General features: G+C 36.5%; 1 protein-coding gene across 1 annotated transcript in view; it reads right to left on the bottom strand.

The window, feature by feature from the left end:
• LOC104467376 (mitogen-activated protein kinase kinase kinase 15-like) overlaps positions 1 to 16,581 on the bottom strand; it is a gene marked incomplete at its 3' end in the record, with an annotated part of 50,918 nt that overhangs the window by 11,385 nt on the left and 22,952 nt on the right. The window contains exons 7-14 of the mRNA XM_010081134.1: positions 10,030 to 10,200; positions 8,807 to 8,919; positions 7,670 to 7,829; positions 6,881 to 7,031; positions 6,366 to 6,473; positions 4,961 to 5,010; positions 1,870 to 1,965; positions 185 to 272 (exon numbers count right to left, since the gene is read on the bottom strand). Coding sequence (XP_010079436.1) covers positions 185 to 272; positions 1,870 to 1,965; positions 4,961 to 5,010; positions 6,366 to 6,473; positions 6,881 to 7,031; positions 7,670 to 7,829; positions 8,807 to 8,919; positions 10,030 to 10,200 — 937 coding nt within the window. The remainder of the gene's footprint in view (positions 1 to 184; positions 273 to 1,869; positions 1,966 to 4,960; positions 5,011 to 6,365; positions 6,474 to 6,880; positions 7,032 to 7,669; positions 7,830 to 8,806; positions 8,920 to 10,029; positions 10,201 to 16,581) is intronic.

Here is a 16,581-nt window from a genome sequence, read left to right as displayed (position 1 = left end):
TCAAAAATGTGTTTTTTCAAATGAAAGCAAGTCTTACATACAAATAGTTTTGTAAAAGTTGAAATTTCATATACAATTAAGGAGTTTAAATTATATTTATTATCTTTCTAGTATACTAATATGAAACTGCAGGGAAGATTGAGAAAAAGTTTCAGAGTTCTTGGATCTTTTATCCTTGACATACCTCCAATGTGTCTCCATCTATCTCTCCTTCTAGTTCCAAAGTACTGCCAACTGCATCAGACAAAATTTCTTTCACCAACCCACAGAATCTAAAAAAGCAATAAATAGCACAGGGTCAAAGAAAAATTTTCTTTTGGAAGCAGGTTAAACAGATTCTTCACAAGGTGGGCTTTGCTTTCAAGCTAATAAACTAACTAGCATGATCCTAGGTTCCTTTCATTGCTTACTTTCCCCGTGTTTGTCCTATTTTAAATGAGGAAGAACATAAAACACACACTGAAAAGCCCAATTATTTATAAAATTATGTTACTTGCTGTAGTAGAACCCAATCCTTGCTTGTTATTGCAATTGCATAGTAAAATCTTGGTAGATCCAACTCAAATATTTTTGCTGTGCCCTTTGATGGAAAGTGCTTAGTATGTCCTTGTCTTTACAAATGTAATTAAAGAAAAGGCTGAGACAATAAAAAATTAAGTATTAACTTTCAATGGTTCAATTCAGTAGTGTTAAATTTGCGACATCATATCAGGTGATTCTCCTTCTGTGTAGCAATAAGAATTGTATTACCTTCAGTTTAATTCAAATGTTGCTATGGGCTTTGGTTGCAAGTGTGATTACTCAGTATTTCTGAAAACCATATTTTGTGGTTTCTAGTCAGGCATCCAGAAATCCAAGAATGTAAAAGTAGTAACATGGTTTGAAGAACAGAGTTTTAACTAATTTCATCTAGTTCTCTGGGATGGAGATCCTTAAGTACAAGACCATCTTTTCTTGTAGTTCCCTGCCTGAGCCACTCACCTTTTCCCAAAATCTATATCAAATGGTTAACAATTATTAAAAATTATTATAAAATATTCACATCTATTTCACTGACTAAGAAAGACACATCTCTGGAACAGACTCCTGTAGTGTACTGAATAAGGCATAAAAATGTGACTGTGTTTGATAACACACAAATTGAGATGCCAAATTAAGGCTGAGCAGGCATCATTAATTTTAGTGTTTCCTATCTTTTATGCAGTGCATTCTGCAGAGCTAATAATTTGCTTTAACCTGACTTTATTCCACACAATAGATAAATAACAATTTTGCAAGAAAAATAAATATACCATCCAACTTCAAATATTAAGTGTATTAACAAATCACTCCTACTTCATTCAGAAGGTTTATATGCCAAATATCAATCACAGGAAGAATTCAGTCTGTGAAGATTTAAGCCTGAAATTCAGTTACCATGCTTACTGTTTAAAGACAACATACCATCACTAACAGGTATCTGTGACACAATATAAGCCAGACATTTCTATTAGATCTAGTTGCTCTTACTTAAATCAAACTGAACAGGTACATAATGGAACCTAAACCAATATAGTACCTCACATGACATGGCCAAGACACAGAAAAAGCAGATAATAGTTATAAATTGGAATAAGCTACCTAAGCCTTTTGTCAGATCTAATGACTTGTAGGTAAACTGATCAGAACCTGCCAAGAAGTGTAATGGGACATTGTTCTCATCACCTTAAATATCACTGAGTTTGGTTCATTGCTTCTTCATAAAGAAAAAACTAGTGAAGAAATAAATAATTAATTTCTCAAGCAAGAATGTCAGCTTTCAATCTTTACTAAATCAGTTCTATTTAGGACATAGATCTCACATGCAGTACCCACACAAACTGAACTCACCTGCTACATTGGTTTTCTGTAGAAAAGTAGATTTGAAAATCGTCAGAGTTGTCATGGACATAAAGAAAACAACATCGTTCATCAAACTTGGAAATGCTGTAAAATTCACATTAAGAAAATATTATTTTGGATGTAACTGTTACAAGATTTAGAGCAAGGAGGAGTTAATTTTTCGAATTACAAACACTTAACAAACATCTTTTTCATAGTGAATTACCTCAGAGAGGCAGTATGCAATTATATTTATTTTTCCTTACGACTAGAAGCTTTGAGTTTATTTATGTGTTCTATAATCCTATCTCTAATTTGATAAATGATTAAGTTACTGCTTACTTTGGTAAAATACTAGTTTATCTGAAGTGTCTTGAAGTTCATTTGTTGTTCGCCTCTCCTTCCATTTCTACACAGTTCTGTCAGATTTCTTGGTATGACACCTCAATGGAAAGTGAATTGCTTTGACACTAATCTAGCTATCAGGAAACCCCTTCTTTTAAGCTTGACAAGTACTTCTGGTTTTTAGAATTCCATTGCTCCTACAGTAAAACTGAACTGGGAAATACCTACATAGTGTAGCAGATCCCTCACAGTATATACTTTTTGTGGCCTTAATACTGATAAACAAGTTTTGGGATAACCAATATGTACTCCAAACGGCAGCAACAATTCTGAAAAAGTGATTATTTATTGCATAGCGTGTCTTGCCAGTGTCATATATCCCATCTAAATGTGCTGAAGCAAAAAGTGAAGCCATAAAACATAATACCAATATGAAAGTAAATATAGGAATTAATCTCTTATTCCAAACAACTGCACTTCAGTATTATTCGAAATAAATGCCATGTTGTTATGCTTGTTAAGGTATTCTCATATTTTTTGTGCATTAAATTAATAAAATTTATTAGATACTTGCCTAATCTGTTTAGTCAAACTCTCAGATTTTGCTTAGCTTCTGTTAAGCCAGTTAAAATACATGACAGTAGCCTACAGTAAAGTTGCAGAATGTTACAAGACCAACTTGCTGTGGCATCATTAACAGCTACATGAACAAATGTTCCAAAAAATCAGAATTCTGACAGAAGATTTTTGTAGAAATATGTGAAAATACACCTCTCCATTCTGTAGCTTCCTCCTAGTATAGCAATTTCTAGCCTAGCAAGGCAGATTAACACATACCTGACATAAGAACTAAGTGACAAAGCAAGATGATTCTTCTAAGGGTAAATATAGGATGGACAAGACAGTATCTAAGTAACAATACTGTATTATAAACAGTGTAATGTATGTGGTGTAATAGATGAAGTGGTTAGCATAAATACAATTTAGGGGTTTTGACAGAGTATAAGTTAACTGAGACCACTATTTTTTTTTCTAAAACTACTGCAATTTCAAAAGTATAGTGACTAAGTTGTCACACGCAAAGCAAATATCTAATACCACTGTTTAAAAAGATTGCCCCTTTGAGCTTTGTAATCTCTAGCAGTGATTAAGAATCAAAGCAAATGAATTGCTTGCTTCCATTTAATTAAAAGTTATATTTCTCAAAGGTTAATTTTTGTGCAATATGTTGACTGAAGGTAATGAATATTTCAGAAAAGTTATGCTGAGTTATGCTCAGTCAACTCCACAGACTTCAGTAATGAGAAGTTCACATCCACTCACACTGCATTAGAGTAGTAGAATAAAATAAAACATCGAAGTAATTTAAACCAAATCCTGCTTCTTTTAGAAGAAAATACTGAAGTTATGGTAGAATCCAAATCCACAACTGTAGGCATTCATAGCAATCACCACTCACCTTATTCAGAGAAATACTTTTTCACTGAGCTTGTTTGCTTAAGCAAATTATGTAAGTTCAGAGAAGACAAACTTGGGACCTATGACTTAGGTGCTCATGGTCAAAGTCACAGCCCAGAAGCCCTCTGCTTTGGGAACTACAGAACTCATTAGGTATCTGAATTTATGCTTGTACTTGAATCAGAAAGTTTTTCAAGCACGTAAGCTTATGCACTCACACAAGTGGCCCCAGCCAACAGCCATTTACGTCCCTAGAAAGGCCAGATCCACCAACACAGTGACTCACAAACTCAGAGAGAAGGCAAAAGCCCACCTCGTGTTCCCTATGCTTACGGCTCCTCTGGTTTTTAGCTACAGCCTGCCTAATGTAGACAGGAAACAAGAATGCCATAGACACACTGACAAGCTGTACAGATCCATTTCATTTTGTTTTCTGTCCTGATGCGCTGCCTCTCACCTTTCTGGCAGCAAAGCAGCCCAACTTAAGATACATAAGCTAGCTTCTAAATGCAGTAATGTATTTTGCAGTTGTTAATACCAAATGTGATTCTTTTCTACCCTTTCAGTTCTCAGAACAATCCTGTTGTTTCTATACAATATTCTGATCTTCTTTTGTAGTAATGTTTGGACTCCTTTACTTGTGACTAGTGTTTCCCTTAATATAGGCATCACAAAATGAAAATAACTATTTAGAGGCTAGTCCTCGAGAAACTCCACTAGCAGTCTTCTTCCAGATCAAGAATTCTTTCCTTAGCACAAACTACATCCATGCCTCATTTAACATTTCTCTAATAATCCAAGTTTTAGCTAGTAGGTTTTTAGATAGAGTCATATCAGAAGCATTTCTGAATTACAAACAGAAAACAGATACCGCTGTTTCTTTTTCTTAAAGAAAAACAGACAAATCCTTCTTTCACTTATGGAAGGAGGCAAGAAGAGCTAAGGGCTCTTCTTTCCTTCTGCCCTCCATGTTTTTAAAGGCAGAGATGGCAATAACTTCACTGAAAAATTTAGAAAAATCTATAAAAGGTACATGACTGAAAACAAGGAAATCTACCAGAGAATACACATGCTCACAAAGCTCTCTTAGACAAGTATTCCTACGAGAAATGTACAGCTCTGCCCATGAATGCAAAGGCAAACTCTTTTGTGTTGTCATTTCAAGGCAGGTTGGACAGAACAAGCTTTTATAATAGGCAATGCAAAGTAGAGATTTAAGGCAGAATCCAGATTTCCCACTTAAGGGAAATATAAAACATATCCAAAAAACCACTTAACTGTTTTCTGACATACCAACCTTATTCCCCTAATAGAAGAAGCTGTAAAATTCCATTCGTGAATTTGTTTCTGTAAAGAACACAGAACTATAATCAACCAACTTTGACTTATTATTGAAAACAAAGTCACAGCATGGTAAGCAAAAGAAAGTTCTTCCAACATGTCTCTTTTCCTTTCTTTCTTTCTCTCCCCATCCCCCCCCAATTTCAAATAAGATTGATGTACAGGTAAAGAAAGGGCATATGTTGCTGTTTTACTCACCTGAGGAAAAATGAATATAAATGGCACAGGGTGGAAATGAAGGCAGCATTTCTTCATATAAAATTAAATTTGAAGAATAACCTTGAAGTACCATTTACCAAACATCATATTTTGACTAAATACATCAACATTTCATATTAAACACAGAGCAGACTATGCCCTACTCTTATCTATGCTCAAAGGGAAAGGAAATTCCATACATCTTCCTAAGAGGTTTTAAGCCAGCAGCTTTGGCCCAGGGAGCACAGTGGATGCAAGACAGAGGAAGGACAGCCTGTGCCTAGGACCACAGCCCTCCATAAATCTCTAGCTAATAGCTGGATCTTAATTAGCACTGACAGATATGCACCAAGAATTTGTTCCATAAAGCAAAGCTGTGTCAGACACATTCACTTGAAGCAGTGAAGTAGAACAGTGTATCGGAAAAGAAGTTCGCAGATCTGGGTAATTATGTGGTCTTGCTCCAACATGCTTTTCTTCTACACTTTGCCTCTTACATTTTTAATCTATTCTCCACTTAGGTTGTTCTGATATCAAGAAGAGGTGGTGAAATACATTCCACATTTCAAGTCTTTCAATGTGAAACTGAAATGATTTCTCACCTTTAAGAGACTACACTGTCCATTACTGTGCCTACTCCTTTACTAATCTCCTGTGCCTTATCCAGGACACCAGGACATAATATAATAATCCAGGACACCAAATATTTCATGTCAACACTTATTTGTCACAGACTGCCATTTTTTTCTAGTTTCTAACCTTATAATTGCAAAATTTTAAAGTTTCTAGAACATTAAACACAGTACTGGGCTTTACTTCTACCTTGTATCTAGCTTTGAGCTGCATCTTAATAAAAATCACAGAAGTCTAATGAGAAATATGAGTAAACCAGATAACCCAAGCACTTCGAAGAGACATGGTCAAGATAAGTGAAATCTGAACTACAGGTCAAAACAACTTGAGTTTTAATCGTAGTCCATCCTTTTACCTTCTCTGTAAAAAGTTAGCTTTCATATCTGCACAAAAGAGATATTGAGGCTTGTGTTTCACAGAAATGTAGCAAACTTTAAATTATTGTACAGTGCTCCAAAATCTACATGTAGAAAAGTGACTTTAAGCACAATGAATCAGAACACATGAAACACATCTGCTAGTAGTTTTACCATTTCAGTGGGAGAGACGTGCCACAAAGAGAGAGATCTCTCATCTGCTTCATTGTTGATTGAAACATATGCAGGCTGGTAGACTTTAGTTGGTTCAATCACCAAAACCTGAAGAGAGAGAACACTTTTCCTTAATAAATCAGCAGCTAATACATGATAGTTATCTTCAGATGCTCTGATACAGAAAATGGGTAATCTCAAAGTAAAGCCCATAAAATTTCTAGGGGGAGAGAGAAGAGCAAGATAAGGCAGGAAGAGGCTGTGTTCCTACATACAAGACAGTCTCATCATGATTTTTTGTAGGAGACTTAAAAGTGTTTCTTAGAATGCTTTTAGAGTGGTGGGTTAAATGGTTTTTACAAAGTAAAGATTAGCAGAATACAGGGGTTTGGTTCATGCAATGAAATAACATGCACTTATGTATGTAAGTAGTGTGTTTAGAGTCTTCCAATTCTTTTTATATCCTATCCAGAAACATAAGACATAAAAAACTTTTTTGGTACATAACATCTTACTGGAAATCTCAGTCCATTAGTTGTTTCTCTCGTTGCCTCAAAAATTATATCTAGCCAGAAAGTCAATCTTTCTTGTTTAGGAGAATGTTCTATGGTGAGTTTCTTGAAACGCTGAATTAACATCACATTCTGAACTAATGATTTCAAGTACCTAGAATGTATTGAATTAGTGAGTTAACAGAGAGAAAACAAAATTTGATTAGATTCTAAAAACCACTTAACTGAGTTATCTATGAAAAAAAATGAAATGTAAATTGAAATGTACTTTAAAAGCTACCATTATGGAAATTATTGTGTTGATTTTTACAGATTTCTGGAAAGAATAGCAAATTTAGTCTACACCTTAAGTCATAAGCTCACACGGACATTCACGAACAATATCTTTTTGCAAATGGGTATAGTTACATGAGTAGTTACATGGTGATTAGACAGGATATTATGGGCTAGTAGATGGCGGGGGAGGGAAGCAGCAGCTAGCTAAACCCTGAGAAGAATGGTTTTACAATCGTTTCACAATTGTTTCAGGAGTAATCATCACTAATTTCCAAACTCTTTCTTATAAAAAATGTGCTTCAATGGGATATAAATGCAACAGTAATGGGTAACTCAATTCCTTACCTTCCCCCTTCCTTCCCAAAAATAAAAGAGTGTAAGTATAGTACAAAGTCAGATTTACAAATGATCTAAGATGGAAAAATCCAGTTAAGTTATCCAAGGGGCTACAAGATATTTTTAATTTCTGTATTTCCCCATAGTTGGGTACTCGAGCTACAGCCTCCTACCACATACCACACTGGAGGTTTCAGCTTAAAAAGTTTCTCTGCTGCTTGTACTGCTTTACCAACATCATTAGCCAGCATGCTCACACTGAAGAACTGTCCCACATCCCAGTAATTGTTCATTTTATCTAGGCTTCCTTTTCTTCCCAATAAACTGTTTAGCCGTACACCTGTAAAATTTCAATTAAAAAAACATATTTTTCTATCAGTAAAACACTAATAAGTGTTTTTTTTTACTGATAAGTCTATTGGTAAAAGACTAATAAGACTTGATTAAGCATTAGCAATAAAAATAAAGTGGAGCAAGTTTTCCCCAGAAAAAAACCATTGCCCAGCACAGGGGCTGGGTCTGCAAATAGCATCCCCAACAGATGTAAGACAGTCAGAACTCCTACCACACACACTGTTGAAAAACCTCGTGTGCTATCTCTCTGGGATATCTGCCTCCTGATTCTCAGTGTAAGCTTACTCTAACCAGAGTAAGGTCAGGGGAAAGATTTAAAGCCACCTTTGCATTCTTCCCCTTTAAGGTTCAAGTATGTGTTTAAAACAGGATCTGATTCCAAATATAATTCTCAACTACTATCTTTCTAGGAAGAACAGTATATCTGTTTCTATCATATTATTTCTTTATGGATGTGTAGCAGTGGGTTTTAGTCAGTGTCTACATGGAATATGTGAATCTAGGTAGACAAGTAGTTACTGTCCTGGTAGATCCTTCCAGGCAATACTTCCTGTGGATCTCTCAGTTCAGGGACAACAGAAACCCTATGCATCCTTCCTTGGCATCCCTGAGGAGAGCTGGGCCATGCTGTCAGTTCCTGTCATTGTCCTGTTTGTTATGCAATGGGATAATCTCTGTGGTATAGTAAAGGTAGTTTACGGGTGGTGCTGAAGTTGGTCCTTCCTTACTTCTCTCCCATCTATGGGACCCTTTAGATGGGCCAATTACTAGAAAGCTGCTCCAAGACAACAAGCAGAAAAACGGTCCTTCAAGATCCCCGTGTTTTAGCCTGCCATCCAGGACCTGACACTAAAAAGCCTCAACTGCCTTTCTGTCTATGTGACCCATCACTGTAAGTATTTTGTTTTCTTCATAGGGAGAGAGGCAGAAAACTTGTCCGTGGCACAGTGTGTGGATATTTACCTATTTTTCTCAGTTCCATTGAGCTTTCAAACTGTTGTCCTGCGACAAGTAGCAAAACTGCAAGGTTAATTCCAGAATACAGAGTTGACTGGAGTTCAAATCCTTTGCGATACCTGCAGACAAGAGTCAAGAGCTCACATCTCACCGTAAAAAAGAACTGAAATACTGCCAAGTTTTGGGAGGTAATTTAAGCTACTAATTTACTGTAAGGACTATATGGCAAGTTGGTACCAATGGAACTCGTTGCAAAGAGCACTTGAAAGAAAGTATCTTTTTGTCTTATTGTGAGAAAGAAAAACCACTTAGTTTTATGTCTGGCCACCTTGTGTAGTTTTGTGAAAATGAAATGAACTGGTTACTGCAAAACTCTTACATGCAATAGAACCTAATTTTATTACATTACTCATATGAGAAAAGCAATGAAAATAGTAGACTTACAGAGCAAGTTTTTAAAAAGGCTCCAAACCCTTTGTTTTAAAGCTTCACATTCACTAAAGATAACCGAGACAGCTGACAAAGGCTGAATGCATGCCACTAGCTGGTGCAGGATGAAGAGATCCATCTGAAGATTTTAAGTGCACTACTACCTAATCCATGTTGCACTAACCATGATGAGGCAATTTGGGGTTGGGGAGAGAGAGAGGGAGAGGGGGCATATTTCAGTTACAGTACAAACCCACATAGCTAACATATTTATACTCAGCAGTAGTTGATATGATTATACAAATGTACCTATGTGAACAGTATGTCAGTGAGAGCCTCTGTAGACATGCATGCCTTACTGTCTTAAGAAAATTCATAATGCAGTTTATCAGTATATTTCCTTATACACAGTAGATCATTGCATTTCCTGGGGATCCAGCATAGAAACTATCCTGGCACAGAGGACCAACCTAAGTCCCATGATCTCGCTTGTACTTTGTTTTTGGCCTTGAAGCAGATCAATTGTATATTTTTTCTACAAAGACATGGGTGAATCATTGTGTGTGTGTCCCCAATAAACTAAGTGTATCATTCTACATTCACAGTAGCCTATAAAGAGAAGCAAGGAAACTCATATCCAAAGATCTGGTGCTCAGTAAACCAATTACTCAAACAGAACCCTGAAAAAAAGAGGTAAATGGAACAATTGATCTTCTAATTCTTACAGCTCTGCTTTTCGTAACGAGAAGTAAAAGTCTGAAAACATTTTTAATTAGATATTTTGGGGTTTTTTCTGTTACCATTCAATGGCATGATCTCGACTATTAGTATCTTTACAGTCTGAATCAAGAAACATATCCTTGTAGATCCTCCCACATAAACAAAACATATCTGGAGCAGGGTGATCACACGTCTGCAGGACTTGAAGCATAACTTGTAGTGCCTTCTCTCTGTCACCTGCATTATTTCTTCTGAAATCAAATACAGAGAATAAAATAAATGAGTTCACATCTGAAACAGTGACTGCAAGACGGTGGAATAACATTATCTGCCATCTAACCCACAAGCCATCCATCATTACTATATACAGACTTGACTTTATTTACACTGATGTATGATTGTTGGTTGATTGATAAAAACCAAATGTATTTTATCATGGGACTCTACTTCTAGCTCACATAAGAACGGATTTAAGCGCAGAGCTCCTCTATGAAAAAAATCTGCCATCTGTTTCCTCCCCATATAGGCAGGCAGACTCTGCACATCCTGCAATGAGAAACAAATGCCCGGTTAGTGTTCTTTCCTGACAATACTTAACAAAACGGGCCATTTTCAGCATTCAAGCTGACAGCTCATTCAGCTGTGCTCAAGATTTGTAGTCTTGAATCCAGAGGATTCAGAGCCGATACCAGGCAATACTGACTAAGTACAGGAGAAGCCAGGACAATCCTATTTAAGCCAAAAGAATGATGGAGCTCAGTATGGGGCCTTTAACCTACAAGAATGAAAGGGCAAAACTGAACTTCTTCAGATTAGAGAAAAATTTGAACAGTTGTCATAAAGCTTCTTTTGACAAATATTTAACAATTGTATCAATAAGAAAACAGTGATTAAGTAACATTTCAGTTCCATATTATTATTAAACACAACAGAATATTTGCCTCCCTTTACATTGTTTTTGTAAGTTTAGAATTCACTATTTACTGTAAAAAAGCCACTTAGAACAAACAAAAAGTCTATTTGCAAGAGTAATGCAAACACAGCTTAAGAGTTTAATAGCCTCTTCAAGACATTTTCTTCATCACCAGAGAGATTTAAAATATTTACTAACCCCTTTTCAGAACTGTTTACCATTTTTTGATCCCTACCTAGGTACCCAGGAGCAGGCTTGCAAGTACTATGATTACTTTGTCAGCAATACCAGCAGCTAAGTTTCTGGTAAATTTATTATTTGCATGCTCTGAAAGGATTAATATTTACTGCAAAGCGGCTCAGTTCCTTAGGTAACCATCTGATGTAATAAGACCAATAACAACACATCTGTAGCAAAATTCAAGCTTCTGTGGATGTTAGGTGATGGAGAACACTTAATAGGATTAAACAGATTTATAGCTAGTTGTGCAGGCTTTATCCTGCCTTTGATGTCACTGGCAGGACCGGCAACTTTCACAAGCACTTCAATATTTTTTTTCAAGCATTTTTTTCTTCAGATTGACTGTTGTTCTGAAATTAATAATGGTCTTCCCTAATGAGCACACAAGGAGAAATTTAGTATCTTCTTTCAGGTTTACAAGAAATAAATAGAAGTTTAAAAGTGTGGGGGTAAATCCATTGCACAGGTCAGCGTGCTGCAAACAAAACTGTTCCAAACTAACTGGATTCTCTCAGTAATAGCACCCACGTTTCACTGTTGTTAATAAGAACACAGAGAAAGTGTGAGCTTAGACACAGAACTAGAAACAGAGCTTAGAACAAAACTAGGCCCTAAAAGGTAACAAGTCCCAGGTCACGTGTAACATGGTCACAGAAGTCAGCATGTGTTCAAGGTTTTGCTAAAAACACAAGAAATGCACAACTAGTACCTAACTTACAGAACTTTCACGTGGAAAAAGAAAATTAAAAAATCACTGCTTCCCAGACGAGAGAAACGTTAACTCAACTCTGCCTTGTATTAAAACAGGTTAAATATTAATGATAATATTAAGAGGTGTTATGTTCTGATTGAAAAAGCATAACTTCAAAGAAAAAAAATAAAGCAAGACCCTGCTTAAAATAGGACACTGTGCAGATTAACACTTCTGGACATCAAAGGATGGACCTGTACACACCAAATACAACATTAGAAGCATTTCAAAGGACCAAGACCCAAATAAACAGTGTACTAGAAGACTCGAAATAAAATTAAGGGCTTCTAATTCTTATAAAGAAAATATAGCCATTAAAAATATATTAAAATAAACAAAATTTAACACATGACAAGTATACACTAATCTAACAGAATATTATTAAACAAAAACCAATTTAGACATCTTTATATTAAACTTTTTTCTCAGCAGCAGAATTTGATGCCCACTGCACAATACAAACCCACCATACTATTTACAATAACCTACAAATTTGGGAACAGTTACTGCCTTCTAAAGCAATCCCAAAAAGAGAGGGCTAACCAAGAAAAATCCCAAGACAACAGAAAAATCACATAATTCAGGCTACAAGCAACTTCTCTAAGTCAGTATGAAAATACATTGTTGGATAATATGCAAAACCCGTTATGCTGGACCAAGGCAGATTTTGATCTCTTATTTCATACCCCACGCTTTGTCAGATCTGCATGTCTGATAGCTTGCAATTTGTTTCAAGGTATCTTGAAACAGGTCTGTGGCACTACAGTAAAAGAGATTACCTTAAACCCTCAAGGCTGTAGCACCGACTTCTATTTTTCTTACACAACATCAAATATATTAACTTCCCCACCCTCCCTAACCACCATTTAAAGCCATAGTGGAGTGAATCTCACAAATGCAGGTTGGAAGGGACCTCTGGAGGTCATCTAACAGAAATCCTGCTCAGAGTCAGGCCACCTCCTAATACTAGACCACGGCAGCCTTCGCTTTGTCTGAAAGGCTGAATCTTTTAAACCTCCAAGGATGGAAATGCCACAGCCTCTCTGGTCAGGGAAAGCTGAAGTACTGTATGTTATGACATACAGTCACGAGAAGGAAGGCAGAAAATGTCCTCTTTACGCAGCAAACCAGTGCACCACGTAAGACTGACTGTGCAAAGCAAATCCCCTGAATAAGCCAGAGCAGAATCTCAATAGGCTGCTACAGAAAGGACCCTACCTTAAACAAGTCTGCATACACATACAGCGAAAAAATGAGTCACTCTTCATGGTTTGTCCGGGTTTGGGGGGAGCAGTTTTCAAAATCATTAATCATAATCTGAAAATTCTTTCTAAATACAGTTTTACTTTACAAAATATATTTTAATGGTAAATGAGCTAGGAAAAAAGAATACTACTACAATTTATTCAGAAACTATATTAAAACAAGCAAATACTGTGGGAGAGATAGTGATAATACTATTTTTCACTGGTTTCTTTGTTAGCACGTTTTAGTTCTCTCCCTACAAACCTTGCCTTGGCTAAAACTTGCACAGCAGCCGAACAGAGAAAATCAGGCTAATTATGTGAACACAATAACTGGAAAAGCTACTGTAGCCAGTGAAGAAAGAGATCTTCAAGTTACTTCTAAATACTAGGGCAATAATGAAAATATCCTAGTGCTCAATGAACCACCACCAAAATCCCACAACAAGCAACATGCCAGGAATTAAAAGGAAATGTACAGAAAATAAAAAGTTAAAACATCATGATATCTTTTTACAAATACCCGGCACACTAATCTTCAGTACTCTGTACAGTTTTAGGCTGTATTTGAAAAAGAAACTAAACTATTAGGATTAGGGAAAAATCAAAGAAGGGAGAGAAGAATGATCAGTGGAATGGAATGGTTTCTGCATGAAAAAAGCTTCAATAAGCTAAGGCTTTTCAGACAGAAATGACTAGACAGATGGGGTGTTTTCCCCAAAAAAGGTTGTCCTGCGGGTCACCTCTGTAGCCTCTAATCTCTTCCTCTAAATTACTCTGTGTTTTCTTGCCAGTTTACTTTTGCCTGATAGTCTGCATCCTCCAGAAACTGCTCACTGATTCTCTTGACAGTTTGCTAATATTGCCACATGATTTATCTGTCTGCTTACTCTACCATGCTCTAACTGCAGAAGCAGTCTTCTCACTGCCCTGTCTATACAAGCCTCTTTTACCTGTCTCCCTATCCTACCACACTATCCACTCCTCCTTTATCTCTCTGAATTGCTCCTTAGGCCCCCGAACCTGATGAAAACAGTTTAGCACATAACAAAACTAAATATTTAAGCATGGGAATATAAATGCACATACTAAACAAGCAGAACTGAGTTACAGTCAAATTATGGCACAACTTCAGTTTTGTATCACATGTTTTACATGGCTGCTTTCCACTCCATCCTGCTGTTATATTTTGTCTGAAGTCAGGGCTGAAGTTGGACCTTCTTATTTATAAGAGGTATTCAACTCAAAAACTCTCCTCTGAAGCCAAGGGACTAGTTGTAAAATGAAGCAATATCTCTTCTTCCAAAAAGTAGGATAAATTTTAAAACTTTCTACTACTAAGTTATGAAAGGATTTTTTCCATCTGTCCCCGCCCCATCCCCACTCTCTCCTCTCCTTCTCAGAAAGAAGGTGCTATTCCATAACCCGGCAATTTCAGTGACCAGAACTGTGGCTTTGTTTGATTGTTTCCACGGGGGAAGAAATACACCACCAAGCAGTAAGTCCTAGAGGATGCACTCATGATCTCTCCTTGTGTTGTATGCACAGCATCCTCCTTAGCTATTGATAGTTAAGGGATCTGAGACATTCTCATATTGAAAATTCATAAACTGCTAATGGCACCAGAAACACTGCCTTTGCATATTGGTCCTGTCCCCAACCACCACCCCCACAGTTCTCTAGGCCTCTCTTCCTCCAAAGCTCAAGAATAATTTGCTGAGGTTTGCTTCAGTTCAAGTTTTCTCTGAATTTGTACTAATGGAGGGAGGTTACAAAAACAGCAATCAGTCGTCTTTTGCAGAAAGCAGAATCACTTTACAAATCTCTCCTCCTTTTCCCTTCCCAAATTTACTTGACAAACACAAAAATTACTAGTGCTCTCTCAGGAAGTCCCTGAACCACAAGTTGGTGGAAGCAGTGGGAATATTTTGGGAGATTTATTACTACACATTTTCCTGTCTCCATACTCTTCCCCAGGTATCTGCTGTTGACTACTGTCAAAGATAGAAATCCAGGCTGGAAAGAACTGTGCCCTGAAGCAGTACAGCCATCCTTATTGTCTCCATACTCTTCCCCAGGTATCTGCTATTGACTACTGTCAAAGATAGAAATCTAGGCTGGAAAGAACTGTGCCCTCAAGCAGTACGGCCATCCTTACACTGTTTCTCTCCCCTAGCTCTCAACCGTCATGCAGAAATCATATTCATATCACAGCCTCTCACCTGGAATAACACTTCCTTACAGCCAAAAACAAACTTTACTTCTAATTCCTTTTTGATTTCATGGCTTCACACTTCCTTCTTTCCCCTCAAATCCCTTCTCCAAATCCTTCTCTCCACTGCAGTCATTATAAGGAGTTCTAGTTCTAAATATCTCTAAACCAAAAATTCTTCTTGCTTCACAGTCTGGTTTTACTGGCTTTAAAGCATTGGCAGGGTTAAGGAGTCAGAACTACACTCGGGTGAACCAAGGCTTTGTCCAACAAAATTAACAGGAACAGCATGGATTTCACTGGAACAAGAATTAGGTCACTCTGTAAGTAACAGCTGATATAAGCTTTTTTTAAATCTTTTTAGGTCACTCTGTAAGTAACAGCTGATATAATCTTTTTTTTAATCTTTTCGTTCACATATTCCCCTGTCTGGCTTGTTTCCATCTACCTAGCTGAAGAAGACTATATACTATAGAAAAACATATGTCAGTGAAAAGTAAATTGCTCAAGGGAATCCACCTTTGGTTTCTTTCATATTTCATGTTGACTTATTGATTTGATCTTCCCTTATTATTTCAGGATCTCTATAAACAAATAGATTTATTGAAGAGCAATGTCCAGGGGAATAAATCAAACCATAATAAATAATTCTGAAAACGTTTCCCATAGAACAGTCCATTTGAAATGAGTAACCTATTTTTTCCACTTTATTCCTAGATGAATCTTGTTTATCTTCTGATTCAGCCTTGAAGCAGCTATCAATAGTTTATTGCACTTATTAGCAATTTAAAGAAACCCCCTGATCTCGCTGTCACATTGCAGAGTAAATGTCAGTGAGACAACTTAATCAGTTAGCATGAATACAACCATTCATAAAATAACTGGTCTTCATATATGTTACTGTCTTCATTTATTATAAAGTACAATACATTTGCTTACAGCAATGATATGCAATTAATAATAAAATATGCATTTAGTTTATTAATTTTCTTTCATAAAAATAGGACACTTAGGTAAGTATGATTTAATGACTCCACAGCAGATGATCTGAGCTGTTACTGAATGTAGAGAAATCTACAGCAAAAAAGATTTCAAAAACATTCTTAATTATTGAGAAATACAACAACTATTTTGAATTAGAGTTATTACACTTGCACCCTCACTTGAAACAAGAAACTAATTTGTGAGTTAAGACACATTTCACTGAGGATGCAACTTGATTGTAGAATTTTCAATATTTGAAACAGTGAATAAGGAAAACAAGACCCTAAA

This window comes from Pterocles gutturalis, unplaced genomic scaffold (assembly GCF_000699245.1).
Source record: "Pterocles gutturalis isolate BGI_N339 unplaced genomic scaffold, ASM69924v1 scaffold7454, whole genome shotgun sequence".
In the NCBI taxonomy this organism is placed as follows: domain Eukaryota; kingdom Metazoa; phylum Chordata; class Aves; order Pterocliformes; family Pteroclidae; genus Pterocles; species Pterocles gutturalis.
The sequence above is the reverse complement of the archived record's forward strand: the minus strand, read 5'-3'. Positions and strand labels throughout refer to the sequence as shown.